Source organism: Peromyscus californicus, unplaced genomic scaffold (assembly GCF_007827085.1).
Source record: "Peromyscus californicus insignis strain IS unplaced genomic scaffold, ASM782708v3 Scaffold_7__1_contigs__length_154581171, whole genome shotgun sequence".
Taxonomy (NCBI): domain Eukaryota; kingdom Metazoa; phylum Chordata; class Mammalia; order Rodentia; family Cricetidae; genus Peromyscus; species Peromyscus californicus.
Window position 1 is genome coordinate 66,739,629 of NW_026294595.1, and position 19,643 is coordinate 66,759,271.

At 44.5% G+C, this 19,643-nt stretch overlaps 1 protein-coding gene across 13 annotated transcripts in view; it reads left to right on the forward strand.

The window, feature by feature from the left end:
• Celf1 (CUGBP Elav-like family member 1) overlaps positions 1-15,551 on the forward strand; it is a 79,599-nt gene extending 64,048 nt beyond the window's left edge. For 4 of the 13 annotated variants that reach the window (XM_052726524.1, XM_052726520.1, XM_052726517.1 and 1 more), the window contains 6 exons: positions 1,818-1,893; positions 3,513-3,641; positions 5,091-5,204; positions 6,467-6,652; positions 8,511-8,654; positions 9,345-15,551. In XM_052726524.1, the coding sequence (XP_052582484.1) occupies positions 1,818-1,893; positions 3,513-3,641; positions 5,091-5,204; positions 6,467-6,652; positions 8,511-8,654; positions 9,345-9,472 (777 nt within the window). In that variant the 3' untranslated portion in view covers positions 9,473-15,551. The remainder of the gene's footprint in view (positions 1-1,817; positions 1,894-3,512; positions 3,642-5,090; positions 5,205-6,466; positions 6,653-8,510; positions 8,655-9,344) is intronic. The other 9 variants (XM_052726525.1, XM_052726514.1, XM_052726515.1 and 6 more) reach the window with 6 other exon arrangements.
• The last annotated feature ends 4,092 nt before the right edge of the window (positions 15,552-19,643 follow it).

Consider the following 19,643-nt stretch of genomic DNA (forward strand, 5'->3'; position numbering starts at 1 on the left):
TTGGTTTTTCGAGACAGGGTTTCTCTGTGTAGCTTTGCGCCTTTCCTGGAACTCACTTGGTAGCCCAGGCTGGCCTCGAACTCACAGAGATCCGCCTGGCTCTGCCTCCCAAGTGCTGGGATTAAAGGCGTGCGCCACCACCGCCCGGCAAATGGTGAAATCTTAAGTCTGTATAGCTAGTTTGGAAATGTGCATATAGAAATAACTACTGCAGTCATTTGTTCTTTATTCTTTCAGATACTAATTCTGTGTAGAAACAGGGAAGATAATAGTTCTGTTGCCCCATTATTGGTTTAAATATTAAGGCAATTCCATGTAGTTAAAAGAGAGGTTTATTTTGTGGGGTAACTTACAAGTGAAGGGATAGGTTACAGGGTCTGGGAAAGGTGAAGCGCAGCCCAGAGGTGTTCTCTGGAGAGCTCTGCTTGGTCTACCTCCAGCGTCCAGGATCCAAGAACCAAGAGAGCCGGCCCATCCGGATCTTGGGTCTTCAGGGGTCCTGTCTCGGCTCCACCTTGTAGGTGTGACAGTTACCAAAGCCTCCATGGAGGTAGTACTTCCAGGTCAGAGCTGGAACGGCTACCCACTATAGCCCGTACTGATTTCTAATTAACCTAATGCCCACTGGTTTCCATATTTCTTAAATCTTAGAACTGCCAATTTATTCTAACTAGTATGTCTTTAAAATTAGGTAAGAAAAGGTGAAAGATTATTCTATATATTTCAATAGTTATTTCTTAATGCCAGGAACATTGTTTATAAGTTTAGAGATAACTGTCGTTTTCCACCAGAATAATGCTTTGAAAATGATCTCTAGCCAGGTGTGGTGGTGTACGCCTTTAATCCTAGCACTCGGGGACAGAGGAAGGCGGATCTCTGAGTTTGAGGCCAGCCTGGTCTACATAGTGAGTTCAAGGACAGCTAGAGCTACATAAAGAGAGACCCTGTCTCAATTACACATGCTTGCACGCGCATGCGCACACACATACACACAAGAAATACTAAAATAAGATCCAATATGATAATTTAAAATAGTTAAGTGGGGGGCTGGAGAGATGGCTCAGCGGTTAAGAGCACTGACTGTTCTTCCAGAGGACCCGAGTTCAATTCCCAGCACCCACATGACACCTCACAACTGCCTGTAACTCCAAAATCTGACACCCTCACACAGACATATATGTAGACAAAACACCAATGCACATAAAATAAAAATAAAATAAATTAAAAAATAAAATAAAAATAGTTAAGTGGAAGGCTGGGTGTGATGGTGTATACCTTTAATCCCAGCTCTGAGGAGTCAGGTGCTGGTAGAGCTCTGAATTCAGGGCTAGCCTGGTCTACATTTTGAGTTTGAGGCCAACCAGGGCTAAATAGTTTGAACCTATCTCAAACAACAACAAGGTAATAATAAACTAGTTAGTGGTTGTAACCTAAAGAATATGATGTGTTGGCCTTACTGGGAGAACATGGGAGAGAAAGAAAGAAACTAGAAATGGCCTATAACCCCTGAGGTGTGCTAGCACTTGCACTAGGTTATTTCTTTGTGCTGTTTTTGTTCTTTGCTGTGCTGTATTCTGCTGCCCAGAGACTTGAGCTTAACTCACTGTCCAGTGAACAGTCTTCTGGGCCGGGCTTTGCTGTGTTCCTCGTGCTGCATGTCGTCGTTAGGCTTGCATTTGTGTTGGCTTGGGATCTGTCTTTGACTTCCTTCTCTCTGGGGGCCTCTGCACTCTTGCTTTGCTGTGCTGTAGAGTTATCCCAGATGCAGAACCAGCCCTCACTCTCACTCTTGTTCTGTTTTTTGGTGTAATGTCTAGCTTTATTTGCAGCTCCTTCAGCAGACTGCCTCCTCTGGGAACCTCAACACCCTGAGCAGCCTCCACCCAATGGGAGGTAAGTGCTTCACTGCTGCAGAGGAGCAGCAGCGCATGGGCCAGCAGACGGCTGTCTCAGTCTGAGAGCTTTGCACCATTTCTGCCAAACCTTTTCACTCCTTACATAAGGTGACTATCTAGGACTCAAACTTTCTTATCGCTATTATGTAGCCTTATTGTTGGTTGATGCCACATTGCTCTGAAGTTGTCTGGTATACTTAATTCTAAGTCACTGTTGGGGAAGGAAAATGGCCAAGAGCCCTATATATATAATGAAGTAACAATCAGTGACTTTGTGTAAATACCTACCCAAAGCTGCTCGAACCAAGGAGTTTTTGTGTTTCTGAATTCATGCTGTTGTTGTTGCTGTTAAGATACATGAAACACTGTCTTGAAAACAACAAAAAAATGCATGGAAAATGTAGATTATAAATAACATAGTTTGTAGCAAATGAAGTTCTAAAGACAGACATGAGCCACAGGCTGACAGAAAAGTCTGAGGAGGCACCATGTGAGTAGTCCCACAGTAGCCTGCGCCTGTACCCTGTGCAGCAGGGTACAGCTAATCATACACATTGAGAAAGAGGGGCATGTTTGGTGAACTGCATTTTGAAGTGTTGATAGTGATTGGTTTTGTCCTAGGGAATTTGATTTTTTTCTATGTTTTGGGAAAATTATTAAATTGTAATGTATGGTGTTTTTACTTTTGTCCATTTCCTGTCCTGATAGTATGTATATCCTCTAGTAAAATGCTTTACAAAATCCACAGCACAATTCAAATTCATTGTTCTTGTTCTTGTTTTTGTTTTTTGAGACAGGGTTTCTCTGAGTAGTTTTGGTACCTGTCCTGGATCTCGCTCTGTAGATAGACAAGATTGGCCTCAAACTCAGAGATCCGCCTGCCTCTGCCTCCCAAATGCTGGGGTTAAAGGCATGCAACACCACTGCCCGGCTTGGTTTGTTTTTTGTTTTTTTAGCTTTTTTGAGACAGGGTTTCTCTATGTAATCAAATCTGTTAATTTGTTCTTAACTCTGTATTACTAAGGTTTTACTTACAATTCTTTCCCTCACATTATTTTCTGCCTTCTTCTGATGATTAATTTACTGTTACAGTGGCAGTGTTTTCTTTATCCCTTCTCCTATTACTGGTCTTTCCTGTTACTCCCATGGGAGCCTTCTAGATCTCTGTTCCCTGCTTCTTTAGTGCACTTACGTGTGTGTAAGGGGGACTTTTTTTTACTGTGGCTTTTGGCACTGTTCCTTTGAGCCCCTGGCCCCATGACAGGTTACAAGTGTGCTCCTCATTCAGTTTTGCCCACCTCTGTGTTAGTGCTCGTCTGGAGCGTTGTTGCTATTGGATTCACAAGCTCTGGGTTTCTTCTCCTCTCCTCCCTGCTGAGGAGAGGACCCAAGACCTCGTGCATGGTAACATGTGCTATACCACTGAATTAGAACCCTGGCATTTTAAATTTTATTACTAGATCTTTTGGATCCCTGTAGTTTATTATGGAAAATACAGAAAATAAGTATATTCTTACATAGGATAGTTCCTCTTTGTCTGGGACGTTTTTTAAGCATTGCTGGAATAAATGTTGAACACCTAATCTGCTGACTGATATCTTTTTCTGGATATTTCAGGGTTAAATGCAATGCAGCTACAGAATTTGGCTGCACTAGCTGCTGCAGCTAGTGCAGCTCAGAACACACCAAGTGGTACCAATGCCCTCACTACATCCAGCAGTCCCCTCAGCGTGCTCACCAGTTCAGGTAAGGAGCCAACAGGGAGCATTGTGTTTCTTGGACAGATCCACTTTGAAGGCTTGCAGGGGTGGGATGTCATCTTGATGGGTTGTATTATGAACAAAGATTCAGAGGTCTTGGTCTTGGTGTCTCCCCCTACCCCACCCCTGTGGGTCTCTGTGTGAGTCCTGGCTATCCTGGACTTGTTGTGTAGACCAGGCTGGCCTTGAACTCAAAAGAGATCCTTTCCTCTGCCTCCCAAGTGCTGGGATCAAAGATTTGTGGATCACACCCTTGTTTGTTTTTGCTCTTCATAAAAAAATTTAAATTATTGAGGCAGGAGAGGTGGTTCAGTGATTAACAGCGTGTACTGGTCTTTCAGCAGACCTGAGCTTGGTTCTTAGCATCCACAGTAAGCAACTCACAACAGCCTGTAACTCCAGAGAATTCAACTTCCTTTTCCACCCTCTGTAAGCCTATGTTCACATGTATTTATACTTTTATACAGCTACACATCTATACAATTTAAAATAATTTTTTTGTTTGTTTTGTTTTTGGTTTTGGTTTTGGTTTTTAGAGACAGGGTTTCTCTGTGTAGCTTTGGAGCCTATCCAGGAATTCGCTCTGTAGACCAGCCTAGCCTTGAACTCACAGAGATCCGCCTGGTTCTGCCTCCTGAGTGCTGGGATTAATGGCGTGCGCCACCATCGCCCAGCTAAAATAAAAATTTTAAATGATATTACGTGTGTGTGCCTGCGAGCTGTGGGATGGTCTATATGTCAAGTGTGTTCCTGATTGGTCAATAAATAAATCACTGATTGGCCATTGGCTAGGCAGGAAGTATAGGCGGGACAAGAAGGAGAATAAAGCTAGGAAGTGGAAGGCTGAGAGACACTGCCAGCCGCCCCGATGACAAACAGCATGTGAAGATGCTGGTAAGCCACAAGCCATGTGACAAGGTATAGATTAATGGAAATGGATTAATTTAAGCTGTAAGAACAGTTAGCAAGAAGCCTGCCACGGCCATACAGTTTGTAAGCAATATAAGTCTCTGTGTTTACTTGGTCGGGTCTGAGCGGCTGTGGGACTGGTGGGTGAGAGAGATTTGTCCTGACTGTGGGCCAGGCAGGAAAACTCTAGCTACGTGTGTGTGTGTGTGTGTGTGTGTGTGTGTGTGTGTGTGTGTGTTCATTTGTGACTGTGAGAATGTGCACATGCCACATTACCTATGTAACAGTCAGAGGACAACTTGTAGCAGATGAGTCTTTCCCCTTTGTGGGCCCAGAAATGGAGCTCAGGTCCTTAAGGTTGATGGCCAAGCACCTTTACCCACTGAACCACTCTCAGATGTTATTTCAGTAATTCAGTGATTGCAAAACCCCTTTTGCAAATAGAAGAGTTAGGTAGGATCATTCTTGTGCTTTGGTTCCTGTTGACAAGAAAAGGCAAGTGATGATTTAACTCAATTTCTAATAGCAGGGTCTTCACCGAGCTCCAGCAGCAGTAACTCTGTCAACCCTATAGCCTCACTTGGAGCCCTGCAAACATTAGCCGGAGCAACAGCTGGCCTCAACGTTGGCTCTTTGGCAGGTAATGGGCAGCCCCTGGTTATCATCCAGCTACTTTATAAATGGCACATCATAAACTAACCCAGTACCGGTTAGATAAATTGCCTTGGCCCAAGAGAAGTTAGAAATAGTCAGGGTTTTGTCAGACTCTGCTGCTTAGCTAGTTGTAACCTTGGACCATCATTCTAATAGTCATTTTCTTATCCATAGAGTAATAGAATACTTTGAAGCGTTCTTAAGACGTTAAATGATGCCAGGTGGTGGTGGCACATGCCTTTAAATCTCAGCACCAGGGAGGCAGAGGCAAGCAGATCTCTATGAGTTTGAGAATAGCCAGGGCTACACAGAGAAACTTGGTCTTGAAAAAAAACAAACCAAAAAAAAAAAAAAAAGTTAAATGAGCAGCTGGAGAGATGGTTCAGCTGTTAAGAGCACCGGCTACTCTTCCAGAGGGCCTGGGTTTGATTCCCAGCATCCACATGATGGGTCACAACTGTCTGTAACTCCAATCCCAGAGGATCTGACATCCTTTTCTGGCCTTCATGGCACCGCATACATGGTGCATGGTCATATGTACAGGCAAAGCACCCACACAAAATTTTAAAATACAAAACAACCTTTTATGAAGATGATGTTAAATGAACCAGGTGGTGACAGCAGTGCGCACCTTTAATCCCAGCACTTGGGAGTCTGAGGCAGATTGATTTCTGAGTTCGAGGCCAGCCTGGTCTACAGAGTGAGTTCCTGGTCAGCCAGGGCTACACAGAGAAACCCCGTCTTAAAAAACCAACCAACCAACCAACCAATCAATCGATAAATTAGACTGAGAACATTGGCAAAGGGCTGATGAGCACACTTAATTCAGTGCCTGCCATACAGAACATGCTCAGTAAATGTTGGGTGCTATTTTAATGATAGCATTTACTCACATCTTAAAAGTCCCTGGTTCTGGGCCTGATTTTACATATTCCAGCTTTGTATGAAGAAGATGAAAAACAGGTATAGGCATTGTGAATGGTGTCAGTCCTTCCATGTGCTAGAAAACAGTAATGAAGAGAGCAGTGAGGGGTGTGAATTGTTTGATGTTCACATGAGCATCGAAGCCTGGTGAAGTGTCCTGAAATGGGACCACTCAGATGAATAGACTCACTCAGTGGGAAGTTAAGAGAGAGATGGAAGGGCAGATTTGCTGGGAGGGTCAATTTTCTAGTAACTTAAGTATATCTGTCTTCAGAATCAATTGACTCTTTCCAATATATTAACCTTGTTCTTCCCCCAACAAAGGAATGGCTGCATTGAATGGTGGTCTGGGCAGCAGTGGCCTTTCCAACGGCACTGGGAGCACTATGGAGGCCCTCACCCAGGCATATTCTGGGATCCAGCAGTACGCCGCCGCGGCGCTGCCCACTCTGTACAACCAGAATTTATTGACACAGCAGAGCATTGGTGCTGCTGGAAGCCAGAAGGAAGGTGAGTGCACCAGAATTGAAGTCGAGGTTTAGGGAAACAATATAGGTGGCCAGACTAACCTCTGCCCAGCCCAGGCAAGGACAGACCGAGAAAGACTATGAAGTGTAGTGTTTTTGCAGTTTGGGGTGGGGGATCAGAATCCCTAGAGATCCTCTTAGGATGGAGCTTAGTTTTTAATCAAAGAAATGAACAGACATTGTAATTATTGCATCTGATCATTTGACAAGAATCTTCAGTTAGGAAGTCTTCTGTGGTTATGAACCTGTCAGAGGGTTGTTTTAAGTATTCTTTAGGGATCTCATTTGACACCTTTCTTTCTGATTAATGTATGTCCTAAGTGAGATACTGAGATGGGATGAGATAGAGTGATATAGTCAGTGGGTTTCATATGAATTATATTAAATTTATAAGAGACTTTCTAGACAGTGTTCCTGCTAGCACCTTAGTATTCAGGTTTGACTGGGTTTCTGTAACCACAACTTGATAAGGTTTAGGCACTAATGGAAAAAAAAAAAAAAAAAACAAACAAACAAGTGTCCTTTTTGGCTTTAGTGTGTGAACTAGTGTTAAGAGACCTAGAGGATATGAGGCAGCCAACCAAGTGTGTGTAGGAGAAAGAGAAGTAGTGGCACAAAAATGGCAAGTGCATGGTCCTGGAGGCAATAAAGGGCGTGTGTTTATAACAGCTGGGAGAAGTGTGGCTGGAGAATGACTGAATTGTTACCTATTGTCTTAGTCACTCTTCATTAGAAAATCACATTGTAAGTAATGTGTTAAGCATAGGTCCATTTAAAAATGTCTTCTTTTTACTGGGATACAGTCCACTAGAAACTCTACTAGCACCCCACTCTTACTTGCTGCTCCCGTTCTTGCCAATGGCACTACCAGTCTGTTTGCCCTTTAGTATCCAGGCACAGTTTTGAAACCTAATTTATTTTTTTTGGGTGGAGGTGGGGGGTTTTCGAGACAGGGTTTTTCTTGGTAATAGCCCTGGCTGTCTTGGAACTCACTCTGTAGACCAGGCTGGCCTCTGCCTCCCAAGTTCTGAGGTTAAAGGCATGTACCACCAACTCTGTGCTTTGAAACCTAATTTTTGTTACTTATAAGTTTTTGTATTTGAGGCAGGGTGGTCTTACTATGTACCCCAGGCAGACCTTGGATTTGTTGAGATCCTCCTATCTCAGCCTCCTGAGTGGTAGGCTGAAACTTGTTTTGACTATAGAACCCATTTTACCCCCTTTTCCTTATTCCCTTGTGGGTTCGCTTTCTGTTTTACTACTGTACATGCAGATCCGCCTTCTTTCCAATCCCTGTATACTGTCTCTGGCAAGGCACGACTTTAACATCTTTCTGTGAAACAAAAATAGTGGTGTATGCCTTTAATCCCAGCACTTGGGAGGCAAAGGCGGGTGGATCTCTGTGAGTCTGAGGCCAGCAGCTGGGTGTACATAGTTCTAGGACAGCCAGAGCTGTGTAATGAGACCCTGTTTTGAAAAAACACAACTTTAATCCCAGCACTTGAAAGGCAGAGGCAGGCGGATCTCTGAGTTCAAGGACAGCCAGAGCTGTTATACAGAGAAACCTTGTTTCAAAAAACAAAATAAAACAAAAAAGAAAAACAAAATACCAAAAGATATCTTTCCATGAGATGCCTCATGGCTATATGCAAGGGGAGAAATCTAATCTTGGAATTTCTGCTAGGTTTCCTGCCTTGTGTTTAGAGAATCTGTTTAGTTCCCCTCAAAGAATAAATTTGTTGATTTTGCTAGTGTTGGTATAGATGGGAATGAGCGACTCTTGGCTCTGGCTGATAAGCATACTTAACACTGATACTTTTCCAATCATCGGATATTTGAAGGTCCAGAGGGAGCCAACCTGTTCATCTATCACCTGCCCCAGGAGTTTGGAGACCAGGACCTGCTGCAGATGTTTATGCCCTTTGGGAATGTTGTGTCTGCCAAGGTTTTCATAGACAAGCAGACCAACCTGAGCAAGTGTTTTGGTATGTTGGCTTCTCTTTTGGTGTCAGAATGGGATGAAATATTTTGCCACTGAGAAAGAAAGGAGCTGCTGACAAATTCAGAGAAAGCTGCTTTTTTTTTTTTAAAGATTATTTATTTTTGCCGGGCGTTGGTGGCGCATGCCTTTAATCCCAGCACTTGGGAGGCAGAGGCAGTCAGATCTCTGTGAGGCCAGCCTGGTCTACAGAGCGAGATCCAGGAAAGGCGCAAAGCTACACAGAGAAACCCTGTCTCGAAAAACAAAACAAAAAAAAGATTATTTATTATGTATACAACATTCTGCCTCTATGTATGTATGCCTGCACCAGTAGAGGGCACCAGATCTCATTACAGATGGCTGTGAGCTGGGAATTGAACTCAGGACCTCTGGAAGAGCAGGCAGTGCTCATAACCTCTGCGCCATCTCTCCAGCCCCCAAAAGCTGCTTTGGGCTTTGACCTGGGCGGATCGTATGACCTCTTTGAGCGTCACTTTTCTCTGAATCGGAGGGGGTGATTTCTGCTTACAGCGCTGGTCCAGAGGTGGTACCACTGGGAACCTACTTGTTTTCATGTTGATATTTTTCCAGAATTGTCATTCCCGCTGAGGAAAGTTGAGATTTGAGACTAACACATAATCTCTTGCATAAGGAGGACTTAGTCTCTCACCTAGGTTTCTGCTTGGACACACAGGTTTTGTAAGTTACGACAATCCTGTCTCAGCTCAAGCTGCCATCCAGTCCATGAACGGCTTTCAGATTGGAATGAAGAGGCTTAAAGTGCAGCTCAAGCGTTCCAAGAACGACAGTAAGCCCTACTGAGCGCGCTCCCTCTGAGACTGGAGTGAGAAGATCTTGTGGTAAGTGGGGAGGAGCACCCTTAATCCTTCGAAGCCCTAAGGCTGTGTGCTGACAGCCCTGGACCCTGACCCCTGCCACTCTCGCAGGCACAGCTTGCCCTGAAGACTCAGCTACTGCCTTCTGTGGGAGTGTCGCTTCGTACAGAGGACAAGTTTGTGCTTTGGTTTCCAGTGTTTTACTTTGGAGTTTAGGTGCCATATCCTGAGGGGGTTTTTGTTTTGTTTTGTTTTTGTTTCTTTTCCCTTTATTTAAAGTTTGCTGTGTTTGTAACCAGTATGTTGAGAAGGACCAACACCAACCAGTCCACCCTGAGGAAGGGGGAAATGGTTTAAAAGATGATCAGAATGTGCCCCAAACCACTGGAAGAGAGAGGACTGAGCAGAACAGAAAAATGATTTACCCCAAATCTCTTTCCCTGAGTGCGAGGGTGGGCAAGATCTAATGAGCTACAGGGGCAGAGTGGGTGAGGTAGCTTGGCATCTAGACCCCTTCATATACTAGCTGCTCTCTGTGGAAATGCTAAGCTTCTGCCACCCATTTTTCTGATTTTTGTCCTGGATTTTTGACCTTCTTTCCTAAAAGGGGGTCAGCAAGTCTCAGTAAATAAAGCACTTCTTCATTTAGCCTGAAATATGCAAAGAACAGGGAGATACCCATTACTAGCCATCCCAGCTCACCATGGGTATTGTATTACCCTACCTGGCTGGTGGTTCTTTGGGGGAAGCAGCCAAAGAGGTCATTTTTAGTTTATTTCAGTGTGAAGTTAGAACCATGGCTCATTTCCAACAGTTTATTTTGAAGAAAGTCTATGGAAATTCACCACAGCAAAGAATATTGCCTCCTTCCCCACCACAATTTCCTCTTGAGGGCGAATCTAAGAAGCTCTTGCAGCATCTAGCCAACAAGGGTGGACTGTTCACAGGCAGAGCGATCAGAAGCCAGGAGGAGGACCCTGCTTCTTGATGGACCTGAATCAAGGTCTCTTGAGGCCAGGATACTGTATTTGAGCAGAGCCTAGTATTCAGGAGGATGCAGAAGTGCACGCTGACCTCTTGGATGAAGGTGTCCCAGAAGTTGAGTTCCCACAGGGGTCTGGCAAGCCTCCCCTAGAGACAGAAGAGAGTACAGGACGTTTACAGGCTCCATGTGGGTTTAGTGTTCATTTACCTCAGTATTAGTCTGTGTTCATGCTTACAGTTAGCTTTCTGCTGCCCTTCACCAATCTTAACTCCAGTGTTTGCCAGTGTCCTCCACAGCCTCTGGGCTCTGCTTCTGCTCCAAGAAATGCTTTTGGGAATGTTCATCTGGGCAGAGGTAGCCCCGTAAGCATATGACTCTCAGCCACCGCCAGGGCTTGGGTTCCTGGGTCCTTGGAAGCTTAAACCTCACAAGTTAAAAGTCTTGACTCCTAGCAACAGAGATTAAAAGAAAGGGGCTAGCCTGTTTTTAAGTCAGATGGGGACACTTCTGTTTATCATGCTGTCCCTGTATGTATAGACAGGGATTGACCATCTTGCTGTTGTACAGGTAGTCGTTAGTGTTGGATTATCCCATTGAAACTGGGACAGCTGTTCTCTTCTCATAGTGATAAGTTGGGTCTATTGTCCTCTTAAGAAACATGAAATAATACACTTCTTAAACTGAACCACATAAACTTGAATTCTGCAAAATGGGAGAAAAGTGTCCTGTGTTTCAAGATAAAACTGTTCTAAAGGCTTCCAGGGTAATGATGGGATTTTTTTTTAAATAAATGCAAAAATAAAAAATAAAAATAAAAAAACTTTAAAAAAAAAAAAAGAAAGAAAATGCTAGGTTGGGCAGGCACTGTTCTGAATCCCAACCGGCTGGAACCAAGAATGTCGTTTCTATTTTTATAGAAGTTTTATACAGCTCCGGGGTGGAGAATATTTATTACCTAAATTATATCTCTGGAAAAGGCCAGGATTTTGTAGAATCCAGAATGTGATTGTTGTACACACGGGGTGCTGTGTATGATTGAAACTACTGACTTTCTGTGACCGTTGCAGCCCAGGTAACCTGTCCAAGGGGAAGGCTAACATTAATGCTGTGAATCGGCAGAGGTGAGAGCTGTGCTCCACAGGGTCTGCCAGCGCTGTGCTCCCTAACCAGAAACTCTATTCTGTCTTCCCCCTTCTCTCTCTCCCATTTCACCATTTGTCCACAGATTTGTCCTGTGCTCTAGGACCTTATGAAACTACCTTCCTAATGATATTAGAGGCAAAGGTGTGACCCCAAACTTGATACCTACTTGGGGCTGTAAAAGGAGCAGTAGCCCCAGCAGGCTCATGGTGTGCTCAGGCAGCCAGCCAGCTGGGGAGACCATGCACTTCTCTTCTCCCCCTTCACCCAGTTCCTAAGCACAGCAGGAGCACTGTCCTTGAGCACAGTTCTCTCCCCAGGCCAAAGATGGTTTTGTTGAAGAAGCTGCTCCCTATAAGTCTTGATGTGGAAGGGCTCAGCTCAGAGTGGAGACTGAAGTGAAGTCTTAAGCAGTCTATTTCTGTTGTGTGGAGGGAGGTTTCACTTACAGTGTGTTTTCTGCTGTAGTTTTGTTTCTTGGATTCTATCATGCCATCGATTTGCCTTCACTGCAGCCCGACCGCTGTGTCCTGGGTTCCACACGAGTGGCCAGGGCCTATGTGGAAGCTTAGGGCTTGGATTTCCGGGATCAAAGGGCCATCCAAGATTGAGCAAGAAACTGGCCTTCTACCCTAAATAATCTCCCTTCTGCTCTAGTCAGCATCTTTTGTTTCCTCTCCCCTTGGGTCTTGCCAGGTAGTGGGAAAGAGGCTGAGGCCCTGCTTACCCCAGAGACTGTCTTGATGTGTTAGGTGCTTTGCAGGAAATCCAAGCCTTAGGTTCCCTTCTGTCTCTGGCAGTTGGATGTTCTCTTGGTGTCCTCCATGTCCTTTTGAACTTTTCCCTGTGTCCATTGTTAGCATGTGCAAAAGTCCCTGTCCTGCCCCACCCCTGCCCTGCCCTGCCCCCTCCTCATTTCAGGCTGCACACAGTGAGTGTCCTGGTCTCTCTGTTTGGATGTATTGCTCTGTGTAACTCAGTGGGTCTCCCTCTTTCTGGTCTGTTTTTTTTCTAGATTCCTGCCGTATGTTCATCGTTGTGCCTAAAGCATGTCGATGTGGCGTCCAGTACATCGTCCAAATCCCTGTCTCTTCAGCTTCTCTGATGCTTGAACTCTCACCTTTGACCTTGTGTTGACCTTTGATGCTGATGTGTATTTTATTATGTTTGTTTCTTTCCTTGTTTTTTCTTTTTTCTTTCTTTTTTTTTTCCCTTTTGTGCTGCCAAAATTGGTTTTGCTAGAACGACTGCTGAAGGGAAAAATATTTAAACTTGCATTTGAATATAAAAAAAATCTATTTTTCTAGAACTTCATAAGATAACCACTTGGTTTTGTGATTCCGATTCTTTGTAACTGTCTCAGAGCAGCCCTGCTAGCACATGCCGTGTGGTGTCTGTACCCTGTAAACACACAGCCAGTCCGCTTCCAGGCTTCCTCCTCTGTGTGCTTAGTTTAAAGACAGCTTGGAAATAAACAATGGAATAAACGATGTCACTAAAATCTTTGAGGCTCCTGAACACATTTTGCTGATATAGTTTTGGGGCTTGAGGAGACCGCATGTGTTATTATTAATTTTTGTTTTTCTGAGTTCTCAACTGCAGAAAACACCTGAAACACCCCCACTCGTTCGCTTTTCACTGAGGCTGAGGTTTGGGCCCCAGCTAGCTTTTTGTTTTCCTTTTGTGGTTCTTCCTGAAGCAGCCCTGCAGGGAAACCCTAGGGCCACTTTTCCCTCCCCTCAGCTCAACCAGCTCACATCCATGCTTATTCCTACAGTCTCCACAGCAAAATGTGATGCTTTGAAATTTTGGGGGGTTTTGTATTGTTTTTGCCTTTTTGTTTTGAATTTTTCCTTTCCTACTAAGATTATGCCCAGAAAAGACAAGTTGTGCATGTTTCCTGCTGTTTCTCCACACCTTCGTATGTATCACCTTCACCTCTCTGTTTTCTATAGTTTGTGCAAAAACTGACTGATTTAAAGGGGTTTCAAAGAAGATGTTTTAAATTGTTATGGGGTTGATATTTTTTTTCTCAAGATTGTATTGTTTTATTTGAAGTGGCAACTTTCTCCTCTATTGCCCTTAGAGTGTTTGCCTGTGCACTTAGACTGTCACTCTTTGTGGCCTCCAGGTCTCGGTGGGGCATCCAGGAGGCTGGCTGCTCTGCTCAGGGAGTCCAGGGGGGCTGGAGAGGCGAAAGTAGAACCAAAGGTGGCTGTGGGTAAGCAGGAGGCCTAGCACGGAAGGCTAAATCACAGAGGAGGGGGTGCTGTGCTCCTAACTACCCACAGAAAGCCGTCTGCACACTGAGTGGCAATACACCTGCCTGCTCTTTCCCTAGGTGACAAGCACAATAAATACTACAGTCTTCACACTGTTTACAGCCCTGGGCACCAACCACCCCACACTGGCTCTTCACTGTGGCTCTGCTCTTACTCAGCTAGTAGACTTGGGGTAAGGGCAAGAATTTGTTATTAAATTGGGTGAAGAGCCAAATAGCTACTGTCCCCGGGTGCCAGGCCAGCCAGTTCTTTGGTTTCCTAAGGGAAACTTACCCTCTTCTCTTGTAGCACCATCCAGCCTCAGGGTCTTGGGGACTTGGAAGAATGTGAGTTAGGAGAGGGGCTAGAGGAAATGAGTAGACAGGGATGGTGGGTCTGTGAAGAGCAGAGGCAGCAGGGAGGATTTTTGACAGGTCCCACTGAGACATAAGCACTGGTGGGAGGGAGAGTGGGAGCAAGATTGTCCAGGGAAGGGTGACAAGGTGCAGCAAGGGATGGGGGTGGGGTATTGAAGCACTGACTAGCATCATCTACGCCCAGGTGATGAAGGGACGCCAGCAGAATGTCTGCTCTGGGACCCCCACAGGTTGCCCAATATATTATGCTTGAGGCCACCTTACTAGGAAGGACAGGCAGCCAAGTGGAGGACCCCTGTAGATAGGCTGCTTGATGTCCTGAGAGGGGTGATGTGGGATGGGGTGAAGCCAGAGCCCTAGCCTGAGAGCCTGCTGTGTGCCCCACGGTCTGATTGCACAGAGCCGCCTCTGTCGGCACGAGGCGCCGAGGCTCCCCTTTCTGTGCAGTGAGAAGCTGTGTTTGCCAATATATTTTGCTTTCAGTTCCAAGAGGAGCTCTGGGAAAACCTGTGGATAAAACCAAATGCCAAATGTTGGACATTGTTTCCTTTTCCTTTTCTCTCTGATTGTTTTAATTGTTCTGTAGTGGTTTTAATGGATTTGAGACCCTGGAGCGGCAGCTGCCTTTCTGATTTCCAGCTGCTTTTTGTGAATAATTTAAAAAGAAAAAAAAAAGAAACTTTACATTTTGGAGACAAACCTGTGTGAGTTTTTTATTGGTACAAACGTTGTATTTAACACTAGGGGTTTTGTACAGTTTTTTGCCTTTTCTACTAGAAAACAATGTAAAGTGATTTCACAATGTGAAGAGAAAAAATTGCCACTATGACCAAACGCACAGTCTGTTCTGCAGCAACAACGGGATTCAATCAACTCAAAGTCGTGATTCAGCCGTAGAAATGCTTTTCCTTGACCTTGTTTGAGCTTTCCTTTTTTTCCTGTTTGATTTACAAAAGATGTCTTTTTTTTGTGTGTGTGAACTTGTGTTGTACTCTGTAGAAAATTATGGATTTTGCTTTAATGGTTTAAAAAAAAAAAAGGGCAAGAAGAGCCCTTGTCGCTTTTCTTACCTAATCACAGTTTGTGTAGTGGATTAAAAAGAAAAAAGTTGTTAAAAGTTTGGAGCAAGGGAGTATGTGTTTAAAAGGACTCTCCTTCCTTTTTTTGTGTGTTTTTCCTTTCGTCCCAATGGGGAACCTAAATCTGTTTTAATTGCACAGACACACGGACAAAAAGTCATTTTGTATCTGCCAAGTGTGGTACCTTCCTTTGTTTATTTGCTATTAAACTGTTTGAGAAGAACTGATGTGTTCAGAGTTGTTGATTGCCGAGACGGGGGTGTGGGGGGGGGGGGTGGTGTCAGGGTGTGTGTGTGTGTGTGTTTCATGCTGGTATACCTGATGATGGTTCAGTTGAACCCACACAAAAGATCCTGAAGAAAAATACAGTTTTTCTCTGGAATACGACCTGCCTGACCTGTCTGCATGCTACAAGGTAACATAGGAACACCTTGAAATGTTTTGGCATCATTAATTTTTGTTCTTCCTCTTCTTTGGTAATGGCTGCCGTACCACAGAACTGGTTCAGACCAGCTCTTGCTGGAGTTCCTCCTCTGTAACTACTGATGGCCTATGTGAATCCTTTTCTCTAAGCCTTCAGTCTCCAGTCCCAAAAGTAGTTATACCAGGCTGGAGAGGTGAGTCACGGGTTAAGAGCAGTTGCTGCTCTTTCAGAGGTGCTGAGTTCAATTCCCAGCACTCACGTGATGGCTCACAGCCATCTACAATAAAACCTGATGCTCTCTTCTGGCATTCAGGTATACACGCAGAACACTCATATTTTTTTTTAAAAAGTAGTTATACCTTTAAGATGTCTTTTTTGTTTTTTGAGACAGGGTTTCTCTGTGTAGATCTGGCTGTCCTGGAACTCACTCTGTAGACCAGGCTGGCATTGAACTCACAGAGATCCCCCTGCCTCTGCCTCCTGAGTGCTGGGATTAAAGGCGTGCGCCACACTGCCAGGTCAGGCCTTGGTTTTGATCTTATCCTTCATTACCACAGTCTTCCTTATATGGAGAGTCCCAGCAACTCTGAGTAGTCCAGTCTTCATGGAACTGAACCCTCTTTAGAAGCTGCTACAACGGCTACTTGGGCTGTGGGTGGGCCAGACCTCAGCCCTCCTCTTCTCAATACCCCTTTATTTGGGGTCTGTCTGGTGCAGGGTATAGTGTTTATTCAGTACTATCTCATGTTACAGTCTGTGACTGAACACATAGTTAGGGACGTTTGCCTGCTTTCTAGTGCCTAGTGGTACACTAGCATATTCTAGGTTCAGAGAAAACGGATGGGAAAGAAGTCTCCTTAACCCAAGCATTTCCTGGACACAATACCATTTGATGTTGTTCACAAGTGAAATTTAAAAGATCCTGTCACCCAGTGTTGGCAGCACTTGGGAGGCAGAGGCAGGTGGATCTCTGTGAGTTCGAGGCCAGCCTCGTCTACAGAGTGAGTTCTAGGACATCCAGGGATACAGAGAGAAACCCTGTCTCAAAAAACAAAAACAAAGATCTTGTCAACCAAAACAAAGCAAAAGGCCAAGATGGCTTAGTGAGTAAAGGAGCTTGCAGCCAGGCCTGATGACCTTGATTCCTGGGACCCACATGGAAGGAGAGAAGAGACTCTTGAAAGTCCTCTGACACACATATACATGTATGTGTCTCTCACGTGCACAAAACATCCACACTCTCAAAAACAAAACAAGGGCCAGAGAGATATCTCAACGCCTACAAACACTTGGTCGTACAGAGGACCCTGATGCCATTTCCAGCATCCACACAGGAGCTCACAACCCTCTGTACCTAATTCCAGTTCCATGTGATCTGACTACCTCTTCTGACATCTGTGGGAACCAGGCATACATGTGTGTGGGGGGAGTGTATGTACACATATGCAGCCAAAAACACTCAGTACCCATAAAAATAAATTAATAAGCCAATTGGTGTTAGCCCATACCTTTAATTCTAGCACTCAGGAGGCAGAGGTAGGTGGATCTCTTTGAGTTCAAAGCCAGCCTAGTCTATAGAGCAAGTTGTAGAATAGCCAGGGCCACACTGAGAAACAATGTCTTGAAAAGCAAAAAAAACAAAGCCCACAAATCATTAAGGGCGAGTGTGATAGCTCACACCTTTAACCCCAGCATTATGAGTCTGAAATCAGCCTGATCTACAAGTTCCATGTCAACCAGGGCTAAGCAGTGAGACCCAGTCTCAAAAATAAGTAAATACACATTAGATAAAACAAGAGCTGGGGGCTGGAGAGATGGCTCAGTGGTTAAGAACACTGACTGCTCTTTCAGAGGTCCTAAGTTCAATTCCCAGCAACCACATGGTGGCTCACAACCATCTATAATGAGATCTGGTGCCCTCTTCTGGCATACAGGCATACATGCAGACAGAACACGGTATATATAATAATTTTTTTTTTTTTTTTTTTAAAGGAGGGCTGGAGAGATGGCTCAGAGGTTAAGAGCACTGGCTGCTCTTCCAGAGGTCCCGAGTTCAACTCCTAGCAACCACATGGTGGCTCACAACCATCTATAATGAGATCTGGTGCCCTCTTCTGACCTGCAGTCCTACATGCAGACAGAACACGGTATACGTAATAAATAAATCTTAAAAAAAAAAAAAAGAAAAGAAAAGAAAGAGCTGGGCAGGATATCTAGTAGAGAAATACCCCAGAGGATCCTTGACTCCCACAGGTGGTGGCACTTTTGCGGGAACAATAAATAGTGACTAGTAATTCCCTCCAACATCGAAACAGCCAAAGGAGGCAGAGCTGTAGTCCTCTGGGGGATGGGAGAGATGGCATGAGTGCCACAGGACCTCCCAAGTCTATCCTCATTGGAGCCTGCGGTCACTGTAACTGTATTTGTTTTTGAGACATTCCTCCCTGGTGGTAGTGAAGAGAGAGGGCTTGGGAACTGGGTGGTCCAGTCTAATTCCGAGGGCCCCCACAGCACATTTCTTTCTTTCTCTCTTTCTTTCTTATACTTTTCTTTCTTTTTTTGTTTTGTTTTGTTTTTTGAGACAGGGTTTCTCTGTGTAGCTTTGGAGCCTTTCCTGGAACTCGCTCTGTAGACCAGGCTGGCCTCAAACTCACAGAGATCCGCCTGCCTCTGCCTCCTGAGTGCTGGGATTAAAGGTTTGCACCACCACCTCCTGGCTTAGCACAGTTGCTTTTAGCTGACTTGTTTGTATGTAAATGGGGAGAGACAATGAATACAGCCCAGGAATGATGTAAAGATGGAATATATAATGAGCTTCATGTGTTTCCCACATCACCTGACTGCAGCAAATAGTCCAACAAACATTAGCTATGGCAACTATCTGCAAACTCATATAAAGTTCTGGTTCTACTTTTACATTGTTGGGGATCAAACGCAGGGCCTTATGTGTAGTAAGCACTCTACCATTGAACTACATCCCCAAACCGCAAACTTCTGATTTAAAAGCCAGGCATGGAAGTGTATGATGGTCATTTTAGCATTAGGGAGGCTGAAGAAAGGCCACACTCAGCTCTTTTTTTTTTTTTTTTTTTTTTTTTAATTTCCTTTTTGAGATGGAGTTTCTCTGTGTAGCCTTAGCTGTCCTGAAACTCACTCTGTAGAGCAGGCTTGCCTCCAATTTAGAGATCCCCCTGCCTCTGCCTCTGCCTCTTGAGATTAAAGGTGTGTGTGACCCTCCCCTGCCACACACACATACACATACACACACACACACACACACACACACACACACACACACACGAACATACATATTTTGAGACAGGGTTTCTCTATGTGGCCTTTGACCTGGAACTTGCATGTGGACCAAGCTGGCTTATTTTTATGTAGACCTGCCCCTGTCTCCCAAGTGCTACCACCACACCCAGCGGTAATGAATGTGTAAATTGTTCCAGTATAATAAAAACTCCTGAGTCAGAGATTGAGATAAAGACCTATAAATCCAAGGACAGTGGAGAGTCATTTTTCCTGAACCACCAGCCCCTGAAATCCCCCAGAATCCTCTCTTCTGTCTTCCTGTCCTCTCTTGCAGACCTCCTCAGCCTTCCAAGAACTCCATGACTAATCCCAGTCAGCCAGTCCTTTGATTCAAGGTTGCTTTACTGGCACAGTGGAATGACTATACGAACAATACTCCCTCAAATTTCCCCTTTTTTTATCTAAATAAAAAGGAAAGGTTTTAACTCTAACATAGTAAAACTATATACAGTAAGAACAATTATCAAGTAAGAAATACATTCACAATATCCAGTCCATTTGTATTTGGCAAATTCAGAGAAAATACTCTATCTTACCTTGGTGAGTCCAAAGTTTGTACCTGATTTACTTTCTATC